At 41.3% G+C, this 24,779-nt stretch overlaps 1 protein-coding gene across 4 annotated transcripts in view; it reads left to right on the top strand.

Moving 5' to 3' along the window:
* LOC122561588 (ATP-binding cassette sub-family C member 9-like) overlaps nt 1-24,779 on the top strand; it is a 200,061-nt gene that overhangs the window by 112,515 nt on the left and 62,767 nt on the right. For 3 of the 4 annotated variants that reach the window (XM_043713430.2, XM_043713427.2, XM_087999685.1), the window contains exons 15-24: nt 1,795-1,905; nt 4,883-4,955; nt 6,362-6,467; nt 9,047-9,085; nt 10,900-10,938; nt 15,364-15,462; nt 19,303-19,387; nt 20,407-20,487; nt 22,155-22,292; nt 24,262-24,387. In XM_043713430.2, the coding sequence (XP_043569365.1) occupies nt 1,795-1,905; nt 4,883-4,955; nt 6,362-6,467; nt 9,047-9,085; nt 10,900-10,938; nt 15,364-15,462; nt 19,303-19,387; nt 20,407-20,487; nt 22,155-22,292; nt 24,262-24,387 (897 nt within the window). The remainder of the gene's footprint in view (nt 1-1,794; nt 1,906-4,882; nt 4,956-6,361; nt 6,468-9,046; nt 9,086-10,899; nt 10,939-15,363; nt 15,463-19,302; nt 19,388-20,406; nt 20,488-22,154; nt 22,293-24,261; nt 24,388-24,779) is intronic. The other variant, XM_043713429.2, reaches the window with a different exon arrangement.

Here is a 24,779-nt window from a genome sequence, read left to right as displayed (position 1 = left end):
AGCTCGACACCTTTTCTCGACTCTGACTTTCTAGCATCTGCTGTCCTCACTATCTCCAAGGGAATTTGAGTTGTTATTTAGAATCATAGAGTCAGCACAGAAACAGACCTTTTCATCCAACTCATCCATGCCAACGATAATCCAAAACTAAACTAATCCTACCTGCCCACACTTGGTCCATATCCTTTCAAACATTTCTTTTTCATGTGCTTATCCAAATGTCTTTTGAACATTGCAACTCTACCCACATCCACCTCTTCCTCAGGAAATTCATTCCACATGCGGCACGGTGGCACAGTGGTTAGCACTGCTGCCTCACAGCGCCAGAGACCCGGGTTCAATTCCCGCCTCAGGCGACCGACTGTGTGGAGTTTGCACATTCTCCCCGTGTCTGCGTGGGTTTCCTCCGGGTGCTCCGGTTTCCTCCCACGCTCCAAAAATGTGCAGGTCAGGTGAATTGGCCATGCTAAATTGCCTGTAGTGTTAGGTGCAGGGGTAAATGTAGGGGAATGGGTCTGGGTGGGTTCGCTTCGGCGGGTCGGTGTGGACTTGTTGGGCCGAAGGGCCTGTTTCCACACTGTAATCTAATCTAATGCTAATCACTCTCTGTGTTAAAAGAAAATCACCCCATATGCCTTTTTTTAAAAAATCTATCTACTCCCAGCTTAAAACGTGCCCTCTAGTCTTGAAATCCCCCACCCTAGGGAAAAGACACCTGCTATTCACCTTGTCTATAGGCTTCATGATTTCATAACCCTCTATAAGGTCACCCGTCAACCTTCTACTCTTCGGTGAATGAAGTCTCAGCTTATCAAGCCTCTCATTATAACTCAAATCCTCCATTCCTGGCAACATCCTGGCAAATATCGTCTGAGCCAACTCCAGTTTATTAATATGAATGGGTGCCTTTAGCAAAGGTGGCGCAGATAGTGGTGGTGGTTTTATATAGGAGGGAGTGAAGCCTACTGACCCAGGAACATTGGAAGATGCAGGAATGGTGGAGGATGGCGATAGGGCTGCAGTGAAGTTTCAAGGGTTAATATCTGAGAGGACAGAAATAAAAGCAGGCACAACTAGGTAGCAGGAAGTGGGAGGAACTGATTAATCTAGTCACATTTGCCAGCACTTGGCCCATTTCCCTCTAAAACCTTCCTATTCATAAACCCATCCAGATGCCCCTTAAATGTTATAATTGTACCAGCCTTCACAGCTTCCTCTGGCAGCTCATTCCAAACACGCATCATCCTATGCAACAAAATGTTGCCTGTTAGGTCCCTTTTAAAGTTCCAAGGTGGGTAAAATGAAGAGATAGAAAAAAAAAGTTAGATATAGTGTGCTCAGGGTTGAACTAGCAGCTAAAATATTCAGACAAATGGATACAAGGTCAATCAGGTTTCATAGGCAAGGCAAAGCTTGGGTAAACCTGTCCTGGTTGTAAATAGAGAACAGGACGGAGTCAGCATAATAAAATCAAAATGCCACAGATACTGGAAATCTCAAACACATACAGAGAATGCTGGAGAAACTCAGCTGCTCTGTCAGTATCTGTTGAGAGAGCAACAGACTTTACTGTTCTTCAGTTCTGAACAAGTCATACTGGACTCAAAACTCTATCACGGTTTCTCTCTCCACATGCTGCCAGACCTGCTGAGTTCCTCCAGCAATCCTCTCTGTTTTAGAGACAAAAAGAGCCCAGTATTACAGTCAAAGCTGCAACGGTGGGATGAAGTCTAATCAAATGTACGCAAGGAGCTTTACATTGATGTAATTATCTATGTTTTATTCATAATGTAGCACACAAAGGCCTTCAACAGGAGACAGCCCCTGAAGGACCAGCTGGAAGGTTTTGAGCAGCCACTGAGGAGGTACATTCGGTCCAGGGAGATAGAAGATGTGTCAGTCAAGGTCAGTGACTTGTAATTGTTTCCTATTGTACAGCTGTGGTTCTCATGCGACTAATCCCTGTCTCTCTGTGCGCATGGGAACGAAAGGGAAAGAGCAGTGCTTTACACGTGACTTAGGACACATAAAATGAGATAGAACTGGCCTTTTCCCACAGCCAGCACGGAAGTCAAATTGTGTAAGAGTATTCATTTCCTGCCTTTAATCACTTCAATAAAATTATAATTCAAACAAAGTAAAATATTCCATTGGACATTAACTGGCTCTTATTTTAAAAGGCCTATTCTATACCAAGATTAATGCATTTGTCCCCAGATTTAATTGTCTGATGAGAAAGCTCTTATTTTTCATTTATTGTTCCTGCTGCTTGCACTATCCACCCTTATTCTGGATGGCCAATTTGTGCTGGGCAAGATATTTGCCATCACTGTAGGCACCAAAGAGGGCACTTAAACTGAATGAAGGATGACACCTGATTTCATTCACACAAAGAAACATATGCCAACAAAATAACAAGCGCACACAATTCCACCCTCCCTTCCCCCCTCCAAAATTACTCAGATATATCTTCGAAAGAAACTGTTCTGCTTCTCGTAATGCCAGGCAGCAGGATAAATTGTAAGACTTAAGTAACATCCTCACTGAGCTCTCTTAACACAGCACAAGCCCAGAACTAACTTCAGATTCCTCAATCTTGTCTGTTTGTAATTTTCCAATATGTCATTTCATTCCCGTAATCAGCCTTGGTGACACCAGGCCCTGAAAACTTCATCATTGATCTTTAAGTAGCACTAAACAAGCATTTAATTACTGTGTTTAATATGGTGTATTCAATACAAATAAGGAAGATGGACCAGTGCAGAGAATGTTCTTTTGTAAAAAAAAAAAGATAACCGATGCAAAAATAGAATTTGCGAAATATCAACACTTGATAGCAAACTCAAACATCTTTCTTATATAAATAAGTAGTTAAAAGACGAGTCTGAAAACAAGGGGTGGGGCTAATCACAGATTATAAAGGGAGAGTTTTTTTGGAGATGAGAAGGGGGTGGCTGACTCAACAAATGAAGTACTTTGCATTTTAGAATTAGAATTAGGTTTATTGTAACGTGTATCACAGGGGTACAGTGAAAACTTTACAATGTCATCCCTCACAGCACCATCTTAGGTACAAAGTATCCAGCTACACGTCTTAGGTACAAAATAATGAAATGAAAGAAAAGTTGCATTACCTTCCAGTGATTCATAGTATAAGTTAGAAAATAAGAAAGAAAGTTAAAAGGATAAATATTACAGTCAAATTAACAGATTACAGTTAAGCATTACATTGCAGTTGATCAGCACAGGGGGCTTCCACACGTGGTCTGACTGGGTTCAGAAGCCGCTGACCACCCGCACATTTCCTGAGTCCAACAAACATTCCCATTCCACTCCATGCCTCCTTCCCAGTCCGTCCACTCACCACATTTGACACCACAAGAAGAGAGGGTGCTAGCAACCTAACAGCGAAGATGAGATTGGATATTACAGTTGGTTCTGATATAATGTGATAGTTCTGGTCTTGTGCGATCTCATGTTCTAAAATAATTGTGCAATAGCTACACCATTTAAACTAATGAGGCTGGAACCACATTTTAGCTAATACAGGTAAGGAGAATTCATGTCATACAAATAACGGTCTAAATTCTTCAACTACATTAAAGCAAATTCACATTGAAGAAACACGCATTACCAACTGTGTATATAAAATGGGTAATTGGATAGGGCAAACAGGTAAAAGGAAAATGCTAAAAGATTTACTGTCTTCAAAATAGAAAAGTCAGATGGAGCACAGCTCAGGTTACTGAGGCACATAAGAGTGGAAACTGCAGGGACTCTAGTCACAATCTTCCACTCTGACTTGAATATATGAGGGATAGTGTCAGTGGATCCATAGAATCCCTACAGTGTGGAAACAGGCCATTAGGCCCAACAAGTCCACACCAACCCTCCGAAAACTATCCCACCCAAACACATTTCTCATTACTCTACATTTACTCCTGACTCATGCACCTAGCCTACACATCCCTGGGCAGCATGGGCAATTTCCCCTAACCTACAAATCTTTGGACTGTGGGAGGAAACCCACACAGATACAGGGAGAATGTGTAAACTCCACAAAGACAGATGCCCAAGCCTGCTATCGAACCCAGGCCCCTAGCACTGTGAGGCAGCAGTGCTAACCACTGAGCCACCGTGCTGATGCGGGATTGTAAATAATATAGCAGGATCCAAAATATGGGGAGAAAGGACAAACCTGTTATCTACAGAACAGGTGGCTTCACATGAAGGTGGGGAGACTTTCCAAGATGACAATCTGGATGAAAATAATTGCCATTTTGAAAGTAGAGTGTCAGCACAGATTTATAAAGGGAAATGCATGTTTAACTAATTGGATCGAGTCTTGAAGAAGGTAGTATGATTGTTGGGTGTATACAGCATTTCAAAAGATGTTTGACAAAGTATTACACAATAGACGTACTAGCAAAATTAAAGACCATAGAATTAATAGGACATTGGCAGCACAGTTGCAAAATTGGTTACGTGACAGAAAATAGTGAACAGTTGTTTTTCAGACTAAAGATGGGCTGAAGGGTCTTTATTCAGGACACTATCATTTCTGATTTGTATTACAGTCATGCTTTAGACTTGGTAAACGGAGCATAATTTCAAAATATGCAGATCATATTATGTCAGAAATGCAATACAAAATGACGAATAGTAACAGGAGACCGTGATTGGATTGGTGGAATGAGTAGACAAATCCAAATGAAATTTAACACTAAGCATAAAATCATATATTCAGTTTGAAGGATGGGGAAAGGCAAAGTGATTTCATTTATTTCCTAACCATTTGGAAATAAAATGCTCAGAAATAACTTGCTGATTCCAATTTGAATGAAATGCTTTCTCACTTCAGAATTTTATTTTTACATGGCAGGTTACTGATGGGTCCTTTTCTTGGGGTAGTGGCATGGCAACTCTTTCCAACATCAGCATCAGAATTCCAACAGGTAAAATATACTGACTTCTGTTGTTGAGAGGAATCTTGTTCTGTGATTTGTGCATCGAGCTATCTTTTACTAAAGCTTTATGTTTAACGCAGAGTGCTCTTAGTCAAAATAGGCAGATGTTTAATTAAAATATTATCATCAGTGGTAATGGAATGATGATGAGTATTAATGTCAGTGTCTGATTTTCAAGCATAAAGTGTGTACGTCATTTAGCTCATCATTATAAAGTACTTGTTAATAACCTGCCACTTAGTGGATTTATACCCCAGCATTATTTTGTTACAAGCTGATGAGTTTTTGCTGTTTCTTGCGCCCTCTGCTCTCCTCATCTAACTTTTGGTGAGTTCCCAATTCACCTTGTATATGGGCTAATCGAAGGCAATATTATCTGCTGTTCTCTCCTTCTTTGAGATGTTCCTTATGTCTCCTTCTTGAGCCAAGCTCATAAGCTCTTGTTTCTCCTTAATGCCAAATGTTGTTTGATAACTGTGCTGAGAAGCACCAAGACATGTTTTACCATGCCAGCTGTTACTGTATTGACGTAGAACATTTGACCTTTCCAGATTTGATGAACAAGAAATTAGCAGATCATCCTGAAAGATACAAGATATCCCCAACTCAAGAAGTACCTAAGTTTGCTGTTTAATGTCTACAAGTTAGCACTGGCAGAACTCAGATCTAAATTGATGCAAAACTTAATTTGATAAGAAAACCACATTTTCCAAAATACTAGAGAATGGAGTTCTTATGCTTTGTTGTCTGTTCTCTATTTTATGCACCTCTCATTTTACTTAAGAATAAGTGAAATGATAATGTTTGAGTCAGGATGGTGGGTCAGTGGTTAGCACTGCTGCTTCACAGTGCTAGGGACCCAGGTTCAATCCCTGTCTGTGTGGAGTTTGCACATTCTCCCCATGGGTTTGTGTGCTCTGGTTTACTCCCACAGTCCAAAGATTTGCAGGTCAGGTGAATTGGCCATTCTAAATTGCCTATAATGTTAGGTGCATTAGTGAGAGGGAAATGGATCTGGGTGGGCTACTCTTTGGAGGAGCGGTGTGGACCTTTTGGGCTGAAGGGCCTGTTTCCACACTGTAGGGAATCTAATCTAATCATCTCCTTAATTTTGTATAAATAAACTTGCAGTTGAGAATATGACCATGAAGAAGAAAGGGAATATGAATAGATTAATAACATCAAGACCGTGTTATGAACTTTGAGCAAAACTTAGTCCTTATTTACACAATCTCTTCGATTGACTTGTTTTCAATCTTATTAAAAAGCAAGCTATTTTAAGGTTTCTGCAACACTGCTCATTTTGCCTAAAGCAAAGTTCTGAAAAAGATTTTGTTGATTGATTATTCAATACAGGATTGATGAAAGATTCCTTGATTATAATTTCTTTCCAGATCAGCTGACAATGATTGTCGGTCAAGTGGGATGTGGAAAGTCTTCACTTCTCCTTGCTACTCTCGGAGAAATGTTGAAAGTTTCTGGGAAAGTTTACTGGAGCAAGTAAGTAAAATAACTGCTGGCAACAATGAAGAAGATCACCTCATTTTATCTCCTTGTTACACAATGTGGACAGATGGCCCTCACTGTGTGGTATACTCTCCATTTCGCTGATCCTTGCCTCCTCAGAATCCCCGTTTTCATTCGTAGCATAATAATTTTAAATTTGTTCTTGGGATGTGGGATTCCTCCTTGAATTGTTTCAAGGTGCTGATGCTGTAGGTGCACCCACAGTGCTTTTAGGAAGGCAGTGCCAGAATTTTGATCCTGCAGCAGTGAAGGAATATCAATATATATCCAAGTCAGGATGGGGTGTAGCTTGGAGGGAGATTTGAAAGTGGTGCTATTCCTGGCACTCTTGTCTATCCGAGGTGATAGAGGTTATTGGTTTGAAAGATGTTGTTAAAGGAGCTTTGATGAGTATTTTGTAGATATTTCACAACACTACCACCGTCTGATGGTGGTGTGGAGCTAGTGAACATTTAAGGCTAAGAATGGGGTGCCTCTCAAGTGCATTCCTTTTTTCCCTAGCTGTCAAGTTTCAATGGAAGTGGAGAGTATTCCATAATACATTTGACTTGTAGATGGTGGGCACATCAATTCTTTCATAGGATATGGGCATTACGGGCAAGACCAGCGTTTGTTGCACATTTCTTGTTCCCCTTGAGAAGGTGACAGTGAGCTGATTTCTTGATTTGCTGCAGCCCACCTCATGCAGGTCCTCCCATAGTAGCAATATGAAGGGAATAGCAGAATGTTGAACCAGTGACAACAAAGGAACAGTGATGTACTTTCAAGTCAGGAAGGTGTATACCTTGGAAAAGAATTACAAGTGGCAATGTTCCACACATTTGATGCCCCTAGCCTTCTATGTGGCAAAAATTTGGAAGGCTTTGGTGAATTATGGCAGTGCATCTCGTTGGCACTGCTGGCACTGTGCACTGGTGGTGGAGGAAGCAAATATGTAGTGTAATGATAGGTTTCTGATCAAGTGGACTGCTTTGTCCTGGATGGTGTCAACCTTTCCGAATATCAGTAGAGCTGCACTCACCCAGGCATGAGGGGAAGTATTCCATCACACTTCTTTCTTTTCCATTGCAGACAGTGGACAGGTTTTGGGGAGACAGAATGTCATTTACTCACCTCAAAAGTCCCAGTCTCTGACTGACTTTGGTAGCACTATTTATATGGCTGATGCAGTCAGTCTTTGGTCAACAATAACCCCTAATGCAGGTATTCAGTGATGGTAATATCATTGGAGATAAAGGGGCAATGGTTAGTTTCTTTCTGGTTGGGGATGGTCATTGCTTGGCATGAATGTTACTTACCACTTGTCAGCCTGGAAGTTATCCAGGTCTTGCTGCATACAGGCATCAGCTGCTTCCATATATTCTGTCAATGCACCTGAGGTCTGTACAACTATTAGTGACCATCCCCACATCCCACCTTATAATAAAGGGAAGGTCATTGATGAAGAGCCAAGTATGATTGGGAATAGGATACGACTCTGAGGAGCATCTTCAGTGATTTCCTTGGTTGAGATGATGGACCTCCAACAAATATGACCATCATCCACCATCTTATGTATGTGGACTAGGAGACAGTGAGGACTGCATGTTCAACCAGCAGATTGCTTTCTCCTTGATTCCCATTCGCTTCAATGTTAGTAAGACGTTTTGATGCGAACTTACTTGTCAGCAGTTGTGCTCTAAACCACCTAAATTCCAAGTTTGGGAATCCTGTCTCCTAATCTTCCGCCTTTCTACCTTACGTGTCTCCTCCATTTGCTCTGTGTGCCTTTTTGGCTCGCTTATCTGTAAAGTACATTGCAATATTATTTCTTTGTTAAAGATGTGGTCAAAATGTAAAAGGTCTATCTTTGACCAATGGTAACACAAGCTCAATAAAACACATCACTATAGACTTGAAGTGAATAGCATGTGCAGGTGACAGATCAAAGATGTGCAAGTTAGGTGGTTTGGCCAGGCTAAATTACCCATAGTGTTCAGGGATGTGCAGATTGGGTTTAGCCATGGGAAATGCAGGGTTGTGAGGATAGGGTGGGGGTGAGAGTCTGGGTGGGTTGCTTTTCAGAGGGTTGTGCAGACCCGATGGGCTTAATGTCCTCTACCTGCACTGTAGGGATTCTGTAATACTAGGACTTGCAAGTAGGGGTAACTGTGCACTCCTATTGAATGAGTTCTTATGGAGTTAGGGGGATTGGTGAATGACTATGTAGAGTTAACAATGAAAAAGTGGTGTGGAAGTGCTGGATATTGTAGTGCGTGTTGCCATTATTGAATGCTGTATGGTGTGCTATCAGAATCTGGATGTTTGCTTATTTCTGTTTTAGTTCTGTCAATTGAATACAACAGCTGAGGGAGAGAAAGTGTATCTTAAACTCTGTAAATGTAATTGAAGCACAGGAAACTGCTGCAGAATTTATGACCTAAATCCATAAATGATCAATCTTTTAATGTTAAGTACCATAAGTAGTGGGGACTGTTCACATGGTCATTGTATTTTCCAATGCTGCCTAATCTTGACTATGGTTATACTTTTGTTTTTGGTATAAACTACAGAGAGCCTGCATATGAAATGAACCACGATGCCACATCAAGGTATTTTGAGCTCCATTTAATTTTTATACTAACTTGCCCCAACAAAAATGTTTTTAAGTGTTCTGAATACCAGTTGGTCCAGATTGTTTGAACTATCTTATTTTGACAGATGTTGTTTTCCTCTTAACATTATGTCTGAGCACTGTTTCTGTATTTGGAATTAATTGTTCCCGCCAGGTTTCTTCTGTCCCCTTCTTTTAAGACATAGTTCGACAAGTGCCTGCCCCTTTCCTGGTACTTACTGCTCATCCTTCATGCATGAGCCTTTGCTGCATATACTTTGACACTCTCACCCAGTACAAATCTAATAATCTCAGCCTTCAAAGCTCCAAATGTACCTCAGTATCTGTAGCCTTTTGGAGGAGAGTGTTCTGAATTTGCACTGCCATTTGTGTGAAAATGTGCTTTCCAATTTCTCTCCCAAATTGCAAGATTCCCTTGATATTGAGGCTGTCCCCACAGGGACCACAGGGCCAGAGAGAGACTATTTACCCCCTCCCACGTATCTGTGCTTCCATTTGATTAAATCATTTCTGGCTTGTACTTTAACTGCAAGCTTCCATTTTCTGCCCTATACTTGCTTAACACTAAGACATTGTTGATATTTTCAGTTGAGTGTAAGAAGGCATTTAGCATGCCTGCCTTCATTGTTCAGGCCTTTGAGTATAAGAGTTAGGATGTCATGTTGAGGTTGTACAGGATGTTGATAAGGCCTCTTCTTGAGTACTGGGACCAGTTCTGGTCACCCTGTTATAGGAAGGATATCGTTAAACTCGAGATGGTTCAGAAAAGATTTACCAGTATCTTACCAGGAATGGAGAGTTTGAGTTATAGAGGAAAGGCTGGATAGACTAGGACTTTATTTTTTGCTAGCATGTAGGAGGTTGAGGGGTGACCTTAGAGATGTTTGTAAAATCACGAGGGGTATAGATTAGATGAATAGCGGGTGTCTTTTCCCTAGGGTGGGGAATTTCAAGACCAGGGGGCATACTTTTAAATTGAGAGGAGGAAGATTTGAAAAAGACATGAGGGGCAACTTTTTTTACACCGAGAGCAGTTCATGTGTGCATTGAACCTCCAGAAGAAGTTATGGTTGCAGATACAGTTACAAGACATTCAAATAAGTACAGGAATAAGAAATGTTTTGAGGGAGAAGGGGCAATCGCAGAGAAGTGGGACCAATTTAGTTTGGGAACATGGTCAACATGGACTGGTGGGACCAAAGGGTGTGTTTCCATGTTGTATAACTCTATGACTATGCCTGACTGATTTCAGACAGCCTTTTGGAGGAGAGTCTTCAGCTTCCCATTGCAGGTTAGGCAATAAAAAACTTCCTGATATCACCCTGGAATAACCTGGCTATTTTTAATTCTACTACAGCGAATGTTTTAAAATTTTTAAGTATTTTTTATTATTTTACTGTTATATCCCTTTGTTCTGGTCTACACCTGCCAGAGGAAAGGGTGTCTGTTTGTTCACACAATCAGTCTTTTCAACCATTCCAGGCTTTGATTTTGTGACGTTCTATTAAGCAGCTCAAGGGGTTGGGAAGGGAGACCTGGTACTTTCCTTGATAGTCATCTCCTAAGACTAAGAAACGTTCCAGGTCACTACCAGGGGTTTTTTTTTTGCAGTGATGCATTATGTCTCGTTCCATTTTCACTTGCGCCCTTTAAGAAGCAGTGTATCCATGTGAGTGATAAAAAAAAACAAAAGCAAAAAAGCTTCAGACTGCACTTTTTTTTTAAAAAGTAAGTCAGTTACTGCTTCAATCAAGTTTTCTTTTGCTAACTTGGATTTACCATGAATTTCAGTGCACATGAGGTTGACCCTGTGTTCGAGGTGACTGGGAGGTACTCTATCTTACTCTTTGCCAGTTCACTAATTGTGTCATGTGTTGTTTTTCTAGTGACACTTCATCCTGATAACCATCACACCAGTGGTAATGCTTTTTACACTTGTAACTAATCATTGCATTTTCTGCCATTTTCCTTTCTTCCTCCTTTTTTCATACCATTTGTTTCTCGGCAATTTGGCTACTATGGCCCTGATTCTGTCAAAGCCATTCCTGATCTTCAGCAAAAGGCCACTTCTGTCGTCACGAGTGTGTATTGGCATGTGGAGTTTGTTCATTGTAATCACATTCAGCCTAACCTGAAATTAATGCATGGCAGGCACAGTAGTTAATGTCCATCTTTGACAGTTTCAGCAATCCTTCAGGATGTAGAAAGGATGCTAGGCCAGAAGGGGGTGGTCCAGGTAAGAATGACAGACTTCAGCAAGTTTATGATTCTGTCAAATCTGAGCTAGCGAGCTGGAATACAATGTTGGTGGGTGTTGAACCGAGTGTAGATGATTCCACCACCCCCACCCTCCCTCATTCTCATTCCACAAAGAATTATGTAAAATCTGATCCATAATGCTGGTGTTCCTCAGTAAAATGTAGCCAAAGGAAATCATATTCCCATCAACAAACAGCCTGTCCGTCAGACAATGGACAATCAAGTTGGATGTCTGATGACAGATCTACAGCAGCCGCTTAAAGGGAGTGCCAGGAAAAGGGAAACCACACAACAGCTCAGAGTGTCCTTTGCAGAACAAGCAGTGGTATGTTCACACCATTAGATGCCTTCTAAGGATTGAAGTCAACCAGTGACTGCCATGGAAATGAATAGTCATACCCCACTCAACTTGGCCCGAGGGCTATTTAATTTAGATTGACATTGGCCACATTCCCCTTTATCTCTGTCCATGTTGTTGGGTGGGATTTGGGTAGAGACTGCAATGACACTGGGTAATCCTGCCTCTGGCATCAAACTCAAATTTGTATGTGTGTGGGATCCTCACATACTTCAGGTAAGATCTCTAGCCGTCAAGTGCCAAACATGTTTCCTCTTAAAACATTACTGGCAAGGACAACATTTACTGCCCATTCCAAAATTCCCTCTGGAAGGTGGTGGTGAGCCACCTCCTTGATCATTCACGGTCAATCTGGTCCACTGTGCTGTTAGGGAGGGAATTCTGTATTTTAACCCAGTGACGGTGAAGGAACATTACTATAGTTCCACGTTATGATGGTGCATGGCTTGGACTGCAACTTTGCAGGTGGTGGAGTTCCCATGTGTTTTGGTGCAATTTTCCTTTTATCTGGGCTTGGGGCTAGCACCAGTACAACTGGCTTCATTGTACCGGTCTGTCACTGCTCACCACCTGTACATGGAGCTGGGTCTCTCTTACCGGGACTTAGCTGGAGTGGAGTCTGATCTTTGTATCTACTGTTTTGCAGGCAGGAATGCTACCTCCAAGTGATAAGCTCCACTTTTATTAGCCTGTCATTTCAGTTTCTAAAGCCATTGAGTCCCCCAGGATTGTATTTGGGGATTGAAAACAAAGAGGTTTGTGCTAAAACTGTCCATGGTTAGAGACAAAAAAACTGCAGATGCTGTAATCTAAAGTACGCTTCCAGGAGCTTCCAGTCTCCTGCCTGTCAAACCACACCTCAAGATCTGTCTGAACAGCCTATAGCCTGGAGGACTCAACATTGAGTTCTCCAATTTCAAGCAACCTCCCTTCCTATCCCCCAACTCCCTTCACAGCCCCTCTCCCTCCCTTCCACCAACCAGATTAATTCCTCCCATTTACCAACCAGGTCATACCCTCTACCTGTCTTCACCTATTCCCACTTGGCCACCCTGCCCCCGCCAACCCTTTTATCTGCAACTCCCCCTACACCCACCCCAATCCTGAAGAAGGGTTACACCCGAAACGTCGACTTCCCTACCTCCTGGCTTGCTGTGTTCTTCCAGCCTCCTGTCTGTCGACACTAAAACTGTCCATAGCAAACAGTTAAAATAATGAGAAATAATTGTACTTTGGCTTTCTGCTGCAAGATTAAGGCTAGTGAATTAAACTTCAGGACAGGATTACTCATGCCTAATATCGTAGTAACTTCTCATTCAGCAATTGGACTGCCATTTACAGAAAGGGAGGCACATACATTGAATTGGACCTCTGCAGAGATAATGTTGAAAGAGATGATGGAAGAATGAATGGAAGGAAAGAAACAAAGGACTTTTTCTGGTACATTTAAAACATAGAAACACAGGCAAGGAGAGAGAAAAGACATAAGGTGCATCTAGTTTAGTTTCAAACATCCATGTAGTTGCTTGAGAGAATCCTAAAATCAGAATAATGAATTTCAAATGGCCTACCAGGACACCCGTATCATGCAAAGAATTTACTTGTCTGCACAAAAACAGGCCATTTGACCCATTCGGTCGATGCTTGTACTCCAAGAACCCCCTCCCTTATTATCTAACCTTCCCAGTAGATCTTCTGTCTTCCTTGCTGTCACACGTGCTCATCTAGTTTCCATTCGAATACATTTATGCTTTTTGCCTCAACCTCTTCCTACAGAAGCAAGTTCCACTTTCTAACTGCTCTCTGGGCAAAGAAGTTTCATCTGACTTTGGTGTTGGATTTATTAATGATTGTCTTAGATTTATGAGCACTGGTTTTGGATGCCGTACAAGTGGCATGTCCTAGTCTATGCCAAACTACTAAGCCTCTTCAGAAGCCCTCAATTAGATTGCTACTTATCCTTCCTTTAAAGAGAAAAGTGCTCCAACCAGTTCAGTCTTACATCATAGTTCTAACTTGTCAAATCTAGTATCCAGGCAATTGGTCTTGAGTATTTGCACGGTGCTCAACAATGACAGAAGGCTTCAGGGCTTCAGTGGGAGTTCTATAACTTCACTGAAGGATAATGTCATTCTGATCTGGTCAGTCCAGCGATCAGCTGTGGACCGGGGTGACATCACATGACTGGTAGATCATCATGTCCTCATAGTGCAGACAGCTCCCGCTTCTTGAGCAGCTATCTGGGATTCCTTCATCCTGCGAAAGTCCCAGGTGTACCAACTCTTTAGACCAACATCCCATGGCTGCTGGGGCATGAGTATTGCACTCTGGAGAGGTGGATCCTAATATTCAGCCAACAAACACAGAAAAACTATAGCCAAAGCCACTCGCTAACATGCACTGGGCAGGCCATTGACATTGTGAAGATGTGCTACCATTGGCTTGACCAGTCAGTGCATGTTGCCCTCCTATAGCAGCCAGCCAGGGTTTATTGTGGTCTTGGATTGTAGTTGTCTGTTGCATGCTGCACAACATGACAGTACAAAGGGATCTGGGATGGGAGGAGGTGGAAGACCAGAAACACCACTTCCTTGCAGTCGAAACTGCATCCAGAGCTAGGAGGGAAACTCTGCCAAGGTCATCTTGAGCCTCGGGGCTCTTGAGTGCCTGGCATGGCAGCAAGATCATGATTAAAGCAGCACCATTTCCCTTGCGCACCTCTTCAGCAAACAACTCTGCAATTCACCTTCTATCAGAGAGAGAAAAGTCATTCAGCACGTACTAAGGTCATCCAGAAACATTGAGAACGTGGTCTATGCTGCCGACAGTCTCCCACATGAAATAAGAACATTCAAATCTGATCAGAGGCCAAAGCAATTAAAGGAAGGGTTAGTGAAACAGGCTGGGAAAATATCACCCACTTGATCCTAAAATACATCTAGTGGTATGGCACCATGGGTTCTTATCCACTTTATCAAAGCGTCCCCCTGCAGCTGAGGATATGGTGGAGACAGTCTTCTCCGTTTCCCGTGGACGCATGCCCATGTTGGTGCTGAGGTTTCCGCTGCTCCATCGCAGCGGTGGATGGCATGGTGATCCCTGCTCTTTTCAAACGACGACCATCTTCCAACTTCAGACCCCTCCTAAGTGGCGTGACACTGAACTTTCCTCTCAGCCAGTTAAGCCTTTTGCATTTGTAAATCACGTTGTGTCATCAATGATGAGAGATAGGGGCCGAGAAATGAGCTGGACCTTGCGTTCCCCACTCCTGATTAAAAGTAATGTACCTCCGTCTGTCTAGGGCATGAGATCTGAAGCGAGAACTACGAAATAGATTGATTTGGAAAAGGGAAGACAGATCAAATTAGAACAAGGAACTTAAAAGGGAGGAAATAACAACCAAAAAAAAAGAACTGGGGGACAAAAGAACACTATATAAATGCAATGATTGGCCTTGTTTTTGTCTGTCACGCAGTGATTCCAAACGTTGCAAAATGTAAACAATGAGAGTAATAATCTGTCATGGACTGTTTTGATTCAGGGCCACTCTATCCTAGTTGCTTTGTGCGTTTTGAAAAATGTAATGAAGTTGCTGTTTCTATTGGAATGATGTAACTGTTTGCTTCAATTTTGAGCAGAAACCGAAACTCTGTTGCTTATTCTGCTCAGAAGCCTTGGCTCCTAAATACAACAGTGGAAGAAAACATCACGTTTGGGAGTCCCTTTATAAAGCAAAGGTAATTACAGCTACTTTCACTTAGGGCGAGGCGAAAAGAACAGCCTGGAAAATGCTGCAATGATGCATCCCATGGCAAGTTGATATGTATTGGAATTTTACCTTCACTGTCACTTGCACAACGTTTGCACCTCAGTTTCCAGGTCATGATGAGTAATAAATGCTGCATCCCGGATCTCGTGAACACAGTGTCCGATGGTCTTTCTCCTTGAAGAGTCAAAGAAAAAGCAACAAACTGAATGATAGCCCATAGCCACACACCATACTACCTAATTATCCGGTATTCAATTATCCGAATTTTGGATTATCCGTCAAGATTGCAAGGTCCCAATACTTGATTAAACTGTGTTATCCAAACATTCGATTATCCAACAAAATACTCCCCATCCGTGTCGTTCAGATAATAATGGTCTCCTGTTCCTTGGATGCTGCCCGACCTGCTGCGCTTTTCCAGCAACACATTTTTCAGCTCTGATCTCCAGCATCTGCAGTCCTCACTTTCTCCTAGTTCCTCTGTATAAGTCTGGTCTAAATAAGATTCAACCCAGGATTGGTGTAACTTCGACTTTTCTGTTCTATCCCTCTAGCAATAAATTGGAGTGCTCAGTTGGCTTTTTTTTTATAGACTTGCCGAGTTGTGGCACAGTTTTTAGTGAGTAGTCTATTTGTACTCTGAGATTGTTCACTACCCAACTTGACTTGTACTTTCCATGTAACAAGTCCCCTTCCTATTCTTCCCGTTCAAATGGATCACCCTATATCTCAACATCAGGGGAGGACGAGGGCTTGGAGGTAGAAAGGCAGTTTACTCAGGTAGGTTCCCAGAAACCTATTGCCTTCCCCACTCTGCCTGAAGTAAGTCATAGAGTTATACAGCTCGGAGCCAGATCCTTTGGTCCAACCAGTCCATGTCAACCATAATCTCAAACTAAAGTCCCACCTGTTGGCCCATATCCCTCCAAACAGTACTTATTCATGCATGTGTCCAAATGTCTTTTAAAAGTTGCAACTATACCCATATCCACCATTTCCTCTGGAAGTTCATTCTCACACATGAACCACTCTCTGTTTAAACAACATTGCCCCTCATGTCCTTTTTTAAAATATTCTCCTCTCACCTTAAAAATGTGCCTCCTAGTCTTGAAATCCCCTAGGGAAATGACACCTGCTATTCACTCTATCTATACCCCTCATGATTTTATAAATCTCTATATGGCCACCCCTCAATCTCCTACCGAGTCAAAACGTGTGGTGCTGGAAAGGCACAGCCAGTCAGGCTGCATCCAAGGAGTGGGACAGTCGACATTCCAAGCATAAGTTCTTCATCAGGAAGACTCCATTCCTGATGAAGAGCTTATGCTTGAAATGTTGACTCTCCCGCTCCTCGGATGCAGCCTGGCCAGCTGTGCTTTTCCAGCACCACACGTTTTGACTCTGACTTCAAACCTTCCATTCCTGGTAACATCCTGGTAAATCTTTTCTGAACGCCCCTCCAGCTTAATACTATCCTTCCTGTAGCAGGGCAACCTGAACTGTACATAGTACTCCAGAAGAGGCCTCACTGATATCCTGTTCACACCTCAACATTACATCTCAACTTCTGAGTAAGCAGGCCTCAAGGTCCACCTTTCCTGCGATAGGATTTGGGTTAAGCGCAGCTGAGGCCCTCAAACAGTTAAGTAATGACCACTTAGGGCTTATTCCCATTTTAATGGGCTGTAATGATCTCCCCTCCAGGTTAAGGGAATAGTGTCAGCCTAGCTGAGTGGTAAGCCAATGTGGCAGGTGGTCACTTAGAATCTCTATTGTGTGGAAACAGGGCCATTTGGCCCAACAAGTCCACACTGACCCTCCAAAAAGTAACCCAGCCAGATCCATTCCCCTATCCTATACTCTACATTTACCCCTGACTAATGCACCTAACCTGCACACCCCTGAACTATGGGTACTTTAGCATGGCCAATCCACCTAACCTGCACATGTTTCCACTGTGGGAGAAAACTGGAGTACTCAGAGGAAACCCACGCAGACACTTGGGAGAATGGGGGCAGTCCCTCAGTCTGTGCCAGTTTGTGCACAATCAAGGGACTAGACACAGGACAGGGGAATGTTCCCCTTGCTCTTGCTTCAGACATCCCACCCACCATCGACCCCCTAAAGCTGAAGCCACCCCGTCCATACCAAAATGCTGGGACCTTAGTCCTCAGGATGTTTGGTTTCCACCCGTCAGCTCCAGCCTTAGTCATGATAATGCTGAGTGTGAGAGCTTTTGATGCTGATGGGCTCATCATGTGAAAACCATTTCAGGAATGTATACGCTCAATCAAATCACCCCTCACTTGAAAACAAGACCAGCAGTCAAACCTGTCCTCATAAGAGAACCCTCTTATTCGGGTATCAATCCCATAACCTCCAGGTATCAATCCCATAACCTCCAGGTATCAATCCCATAACCTCCAGATATCAATCACGTAATCTCCAGGTATCAATCCCATAACCTCCAGATATCAATCCCATAACCTCCAGGTATCAATCCCGTAATCTCCAGGTATCAATCCCATAACTTCCAGGTATCAATCCTGTAATCTCCAGGTATCAATCCCTTAACCTCCAGGTATCAATCCTGTAATCTCCAGGTATCAATCCTGTAATCTCCAGGTATCAATCCCATAACCTCCAGGTATCAATCCCGTAATCTCCAGGTATCAATCCCTTAACCTCCAGGTATCAATCCTGTAATCTCCAGTGCATTCCTCCTTAAATGAGAAGATCAACACTGTTTGCAGAGTGTTTGAGATGTGGTCTCAACAATGTCCTGTATAATTGAAGCTTAACATCCTCACTTTTACATTCAATTTCTCTCTTAATGAGGAATTGCATTTCATTAGACACATTGATTAAGAGTTGTATCTACGTCTTAACTTCTGACTCATGCTCTAAAACATTTAAATTCCCCTGCACTTCGGAATTCTGAAGTCGTTCTTGATGTAATTAATACTCTGCTTTTTCATTCTTCCTAATAAAGTGAAGTACCTCATTTTTTCCCACATTATACTCCATCTGTTAGACTTTATTTAATCATTTATTCTATCTACAACTGCTCGCAATCTTCTGATGTCCTCTTTACAGTGTACTTGCTGATTCATCTTTGTGTAATTTGCAAATTTAAACATCATGCCTTTTCTCCTTTCATCTACATTCTTGGTGTAAATTGTAAAAAAAACTTGAGTTCCCAGCACAGACTGTTGCGGGTCTCCATTTGACACATTGTGTCAACGAGACTAAGACCCTTTTATGCTTACCCAGCCAGCCAGTCTACCATTTTCTATGTAAATGATCAATTATAAGTTGTTAACATTGGTTCTTCTCCTTAAACAGAATCAAACATTTATGTATCTTTCTGTGTTAACATTCTGTCTTTATGTTCTGCTGTTACCCGTTGCAATGCTCATGTTTGCAATTGGATTGGCCCCAAAGTTTATGCCCTACACTCATTCAAAAATCGTGAGTACTATTAGAGAATCAGATTTTAAAATAAACATGAGTGGCAATTGTTTTACACAGAGGGTGGCTCATATGTGGAATTAAATTTCTGAGGAAGCGGTGGATGTGAACACAATACAACATTAAAAGACATTTGGATAAGTATATGAATAGGAAAGGTTTGGAGGGATATGGGCCAGGAGCAGGCAGATGCGACAAATTTAGTTTGGGATTCTGTTCCGCATGGACTTTTTGGACTGAAGGGTCAATTTCTGTGCCATATGACTCTACGATTCTATGATTAATTTAGATGGAAGCATTCTGTGGCACTCACTGTTTTCATTTCTCACCCACTCAGGTACAAAGCTGTCATTGATGCCTGCTCCCTTCAGCCTGACATTGACCTGTTACCATTTGGAGACCAAACTGAGATTGGAGAGAGGGTAAACACTGGGAAATGTCTTATCTTTTACAAATCATTCTATCCACAAGATTAAATCATGTCTTGAATGGAGCAAAGCAAAAGTGAATGCTCCTACGTTCTTAATTTATATCAAGACTCTATTGGTGCGGCACCCATTTTGAGCAGTAGTATCCACTGATAGATATGAAGCTGCTCGTTCTGTACTACCACCAAAATTAAATCTAACCCACATGGAGTTAAGTTTGCCTTCACATGAATTACAATGCTTGGCTTTTGTGAGTAGCTCAGAAATTAATTTTAGAAAATTATCAACTGTGGAATTGGATGCAGCGGTTGAAGAAGTCAGACGAAAAGCATTTGTTTTCAGTACACAATCCTGCTGAATGTATCAGACTGTGAATGTAAAATTCTAATGAAGAGCAGAGGATCAAAATGAGTAGGAACAACTTAGATTACCAGGTAATCCTATTCCCTCTATGTGGAAATGGGATGGATTTATCAAACACAATTGTTGGATTGTTGTGTTTTAGAGTTCCATTCTTTTTGCAATTACAATGCTAAAAGATTAGCCAGCAATGGCAACGTTGTGTACACATGAGTAAGAACTATGGTTGTTGATAACTAGTTGGATCACAGACACTGTGGTTGTGTGGTACCTCGTGTTTTGTCCACTATATCCTCGTGTAAGCTTATTATGTGTTCATATCACCATCAGACCATTGACACATAACCTCTAGCTTTTACACATCAGAGATTTTGCTGGGTAATGAACATATGACCCCTTACCTGAGTATAACCTTAGGGCTCATGATTCCATTTCTGTTTCAGAATTGCCCTCTCATTACCAGTATATTAGCTCAGTGTTTTTAGTTGTCCATTTGGTATAATTCACCAAGCCTCCTTATTGGATCATGGCAGTGCTATTTCAATAATTCTATAAGTATGGAGAGAAAATGTAAAATAATGTAAAATAATATTTTTAAACATTCTGCATCAAAATATAGTTATGTTAATAATGTGATCCTTTTGCTGGCACAGGGAATTAACCTGAGTGGAGGCCAGAAGCAGAGAATCAGTGTGGCTCGAGCCCTGTATCAAAACACAAGTACAGTATTCCTGGTAATAAATCATGCTTTTTTTTATTGGGGATTCCCTGCTTTGAGTCTCTTTTAGCTATTTTGTTGATCAAATTATACAAAATCTTTGGTGTTATCCTCTTTTCACAATTTCCCAGTTGGCTGTCTGATTGTGTTATTTCGAATGGGTGTTGTACTGGAATCCTTTAAAGAAATTTAATCCTTTCATAGATTGAGAGCTTCCTGCTCCTCCTTAGATAATGGGACCTTTACCCCATCATTTGGGTCATTTTTCCCGATTTAACTTTCTCAACAGTAGTGGGAATAAAAATATATATGCAATTGTCTGTCCAGCAGATGCTGTGAGGCATTTAGTGTTATATTTCTGACTCAGCAAAAGAATCAACATGTGGTAGTCAATTAATCTTTGGAAAGTCTTCTGGGCAAGCTGTTGCTAACCAATGGATCATTGCCCTGAATGTTTGACAGCCTTTGATTTTGGAAATGCCAGAGAACCTAACAATTAGTTAACATTTACTTTGTGGCAGTCCTTCTGCATCACATTAGGGAAACAAGCAGAATATAATAATTGGCCCCAGCAGCTTTGGAAAATGCCATTTGTTTATTGATTAGAAAAGCTGTGCCAAAATTGCAAAGTTTTGATGCTTTGTTTAGCTTGGACAGTACACAATAGCATGTTTGAAAACTACACAAGGCTGGCCTTAAACTAACCAAGGAATTGGACTTGTGCAATAGTTGGAGGTTTACATAAGTGATACTAAAGTTAAAAAGATTAAATTGTGAACAATTGGTGCATATATATGATTTAATTTCTCTTGTGGCTAGATGGTTAAGGACTGATCTAATTGAGGTTTATAAATGATAAGAGGTTCTTATCAATTTGATACCTAAAAGATATTATTTCTGATGGGGAATTCCAAACTAAAGAGGCATAATTTGAAGAATAGGATTAATTAGCCAATTTGAGAGAAAAATTAGAATGGACATTTTTACCCAAAGGCTAGTGGAACTCTCAAAATCTCTCACCCCAATCCCCAAAGCAAAAGCCATTGGCTCTTGGGTAGCTTGAGCCTTTCAGATTTTTCTGAGATTAGGGTATCAAGCAATATGGATCAATGTTTCAAATGTTTGAAATTGAGTTGAGGCATAGATTGGTATAAATGGTGGAACAGACTAAAGAGCTAACTAACCATCTCCTATTCCTATGTTTGTGCTTCCCAGAAAGGGCAATAGTGTATTATGTCCTATAGGGCAGTTCTTATCTCTGATAGAATTATTGTTAACTCTCTCCCATATGCTCCTGAAGCCCTCAAGAAATACAGATTATAGTGAGAAATCTAGGATCAAAACCAATAGGGTTGGGAAAATAGATAATGGTGATGGATTAAAGAGCTGTCTGACTGGCAGTCAAGCATTGTTCTAATTGGTGGTTGGCGTAAGAAAACTACCACCATGAAGAAAGGCATGTTGGGTATCTTGTGGCAAGGGTGTGGGGGGTGGAGTAGTTAGAAGTCATGTGATCTAAACAGCTTTATCAACCTGAGATATAAGGCAATAAATGGCTTCCTACTTTATAATCTCACCAAGCGTTTTGTTAATTTCACCAAGTACAGGAAACATATTCTCTGTTTAAAGTATTTGTCTGTTTCTATGAAAGCACAACATTTCTCCTGTTTCTCTCCCCATCAGGATGATCCATTCTCTGCGTTGGATATTCACTTGAGTGATCACCTCATGCAGGAAGGAATCCTCAAATTTCTCCGTGAAGACAAGCGAACTATAGCTCTAGTAACACATAAGCTGCAGTATCTGACCCATGCTGACTGGGTAAGTGAGATGAATGAGCAACTCAGCTCTGAGCATTTTGCAACTGATGCTTCAGAGTACATCTTGAGTTTGTGCAAGGGCAAAAATGGTGCAAAAAGTGATAACAAATAGACAGCCCATTTTACTTCGAGTCATAGAATAGTTGGTCAGAACCTTGGACATTGCAGTCCCAAACCATTTCCCTACAGCCCTGCAATTGTTTTCTCTCTCCTTACCCTGAGCTAATTTCCTTTTGAAATTTGAATCTGTCTCTACCATGCACTCAGGCAGTGCATGCCAGATCCTAACTTTCTGCAAACTATCTTAAATCTGTGTTGTCATGCTCTTGATCCTTCTGCTAACCCGATGTTCTTTCTTAATCCCATCCAATTTTTCAGCATTGGGTTCATATCTCTTGAACCCTTCTTCTTAATAATCCCATCCAGGTGCCTTTTAAATATTGTAACTATTGCAGCCTCCACTACTTTGTCTGCAGATCATTCCATACACGCACCACCTTCTATGTGAAAAAAGTTGCCCCTTGGGTCTCTTTTAAATCCCCTCTCACCTTAAAAGTATTCCCTCTAGTTTTGGACTCCCCTACCCTGTTCACGCTAAATGTCTTTTAAATGTTGTAACTGTACCCACATCCACTTCCTCAGCAAGTTCATTCACACACAAACTTCGCTCAGTGTAAAAACAAAATTACCCCTCGTATCTTCTTTAAATCTTTCTCCTCTCACCTTAAACTTATGCCCCAGCCTAGGGAAAAGATACTTGCCATACATCTTATCTGTACCCCTCAACATTTTATAAACCTCGATAAGGTCACCTTTCAACCTCCTATGCTCCAGTGAAAAATGTCCCAGCCTATCCAGCCTCTCCTTATAAATCAAAACTCCATTTCTGGCAACATTCTGTTTCGTCTGAACCCTATCCCGCTTAATAATATTCTTGCTAAAACCGTGACCCTAATTCTAGATTTTGGTGATGATTCCAATAGTGTTTTACTTACATTGAGAATTAATTTTATCTTCAAACAAGCATGTTGTAAAAACAAGGTGAACATAGATGTACGACTAAATAACAGCTCTTTAGTATTAAGTTCCCTGTTTTGTACAAGAAATAGTTAAATGAAGCTTGAAGTCAGATCACATGTCACGTTACAGAAGCTGAGTCAAAATCAATTGAAAGATCATAAGAAATAGGAATAGGAGAAGGCCATTCAGCCTCCCTCATGGCTGCAGTCCTATTTAAGAAGATCATGGCTGATCTGTTTGCGGTCTTAGCTCCATTTTCCTGCCCATGCCCCATAATGTTTGAATCCTCTGTCAATCAAAAAGCTGGTTAGCTCAGTCTTAAATGTGTTCAATGACTCAGAGTCCACTGCCTTCTGGGATTAAACAAGCAAAAACTAACAGCTGTCCTAATTTCCATGTTAAAAGGCAAACCACTTATTTTTTGATGTTTGCCCATAGTTCTCGGTTCTCCCCACAAGGGGAAATGTTCTTCCAGCATCTCCCTTGTCGAGCCCTTTCAGAATCTTGTACATTTCAACTTAATCAGCCCTTATTCACCTCAACTGCAATGAACATAGGCCATCCTGCTCATAAGTCAGGAATCAGCTGAGTGAACTTTCTCTGAACATGCATCTAGCTTCAAAATGATTTTGTTAGTTAAGCACAGACTATGTGCAGCTTTACTTCAGTGTTACATGTGATTTATAAATAAATCTAATGATTTGTTTTGGTCTGTCCATGATAATTTTGGGTACTTACTGACTTAGAACAGGCAGGAGCCCTTGAAGCTCTCAGTACAATACACCATATGAAGGAATATTATATCATATTGTTATCACTCAATGGAATCATGAAATCATAGAATGATATAAAACACATAGAAAGGTGATTTGAGCCATTGTAACAGTGTCTGGGATGGTTAAAGGGTAAGTAAGAATTTTCTGTGGCTCAGTTGTTTCTCTATTTTTCAGATAATTGCTATGAAAGATGGCACCATCATAAGGGAAGGCACATTGAAGGACTTTCAGAACCATGATGTAGAGCTCTACGAGCAATGGAAGACACTCATGAATCGACAGGATCAGGAATTTGAAAAAGTAACATGCAAATCCATGAAGCTCGGTTCTGATTTCACAAATATCAGCTGTTCTCACCAACCTATAAGGCAACTTGCAAGTTTGCTGCAAGATTTTCTCTCTGTTCATTTTAACACAGAGAAAGATACAGGCTACAAGCCTATAATTTCCCAATGTATGCTACTTTCCGATCGCCTCTTCACAGTCAAAAAGGGAGGGATACGCTGATGGTGCGCCAAGGTGCTAATGCTATTGAAATGGTGGACAGTGCTAAATAGTCACTTATTGCTGTAGCTAATTGAGCTCATACGTTAAATCCCTGTGCTCTATGTGGAATAATTTTACAAAATCTGGTTCAGTCCCCTCATAGAGTCATAGAATCATTCGTAGTAAAGAGCAAGGCCTTTAGCTCA

This window comes from Chiloscyllium plagiosum, unplaced genomic scaffold (genome assembly GCF_037043375.1).
Source record: "Chiloscyllium plagiosum isolate Xiang-an unplaced genomic scaffold, Cpla_swu_hap1 HiC_scaffold_23, whole genome shotgun sequence".
NCBI classification, from domain to species: domain Eukaryota; kingdom Metazoa; phylum Chordata; class Chondrichthyes; order Orectolobiformes; family Hemiscylliidae; genus Chiloscyllium; species Chiloscyllium plagiosum.
The sequence above is the reverse complement of the archived record's forward strand: the minus strand, read 5'-3'. Positions and strand labels throughout refer to the sequence as shown.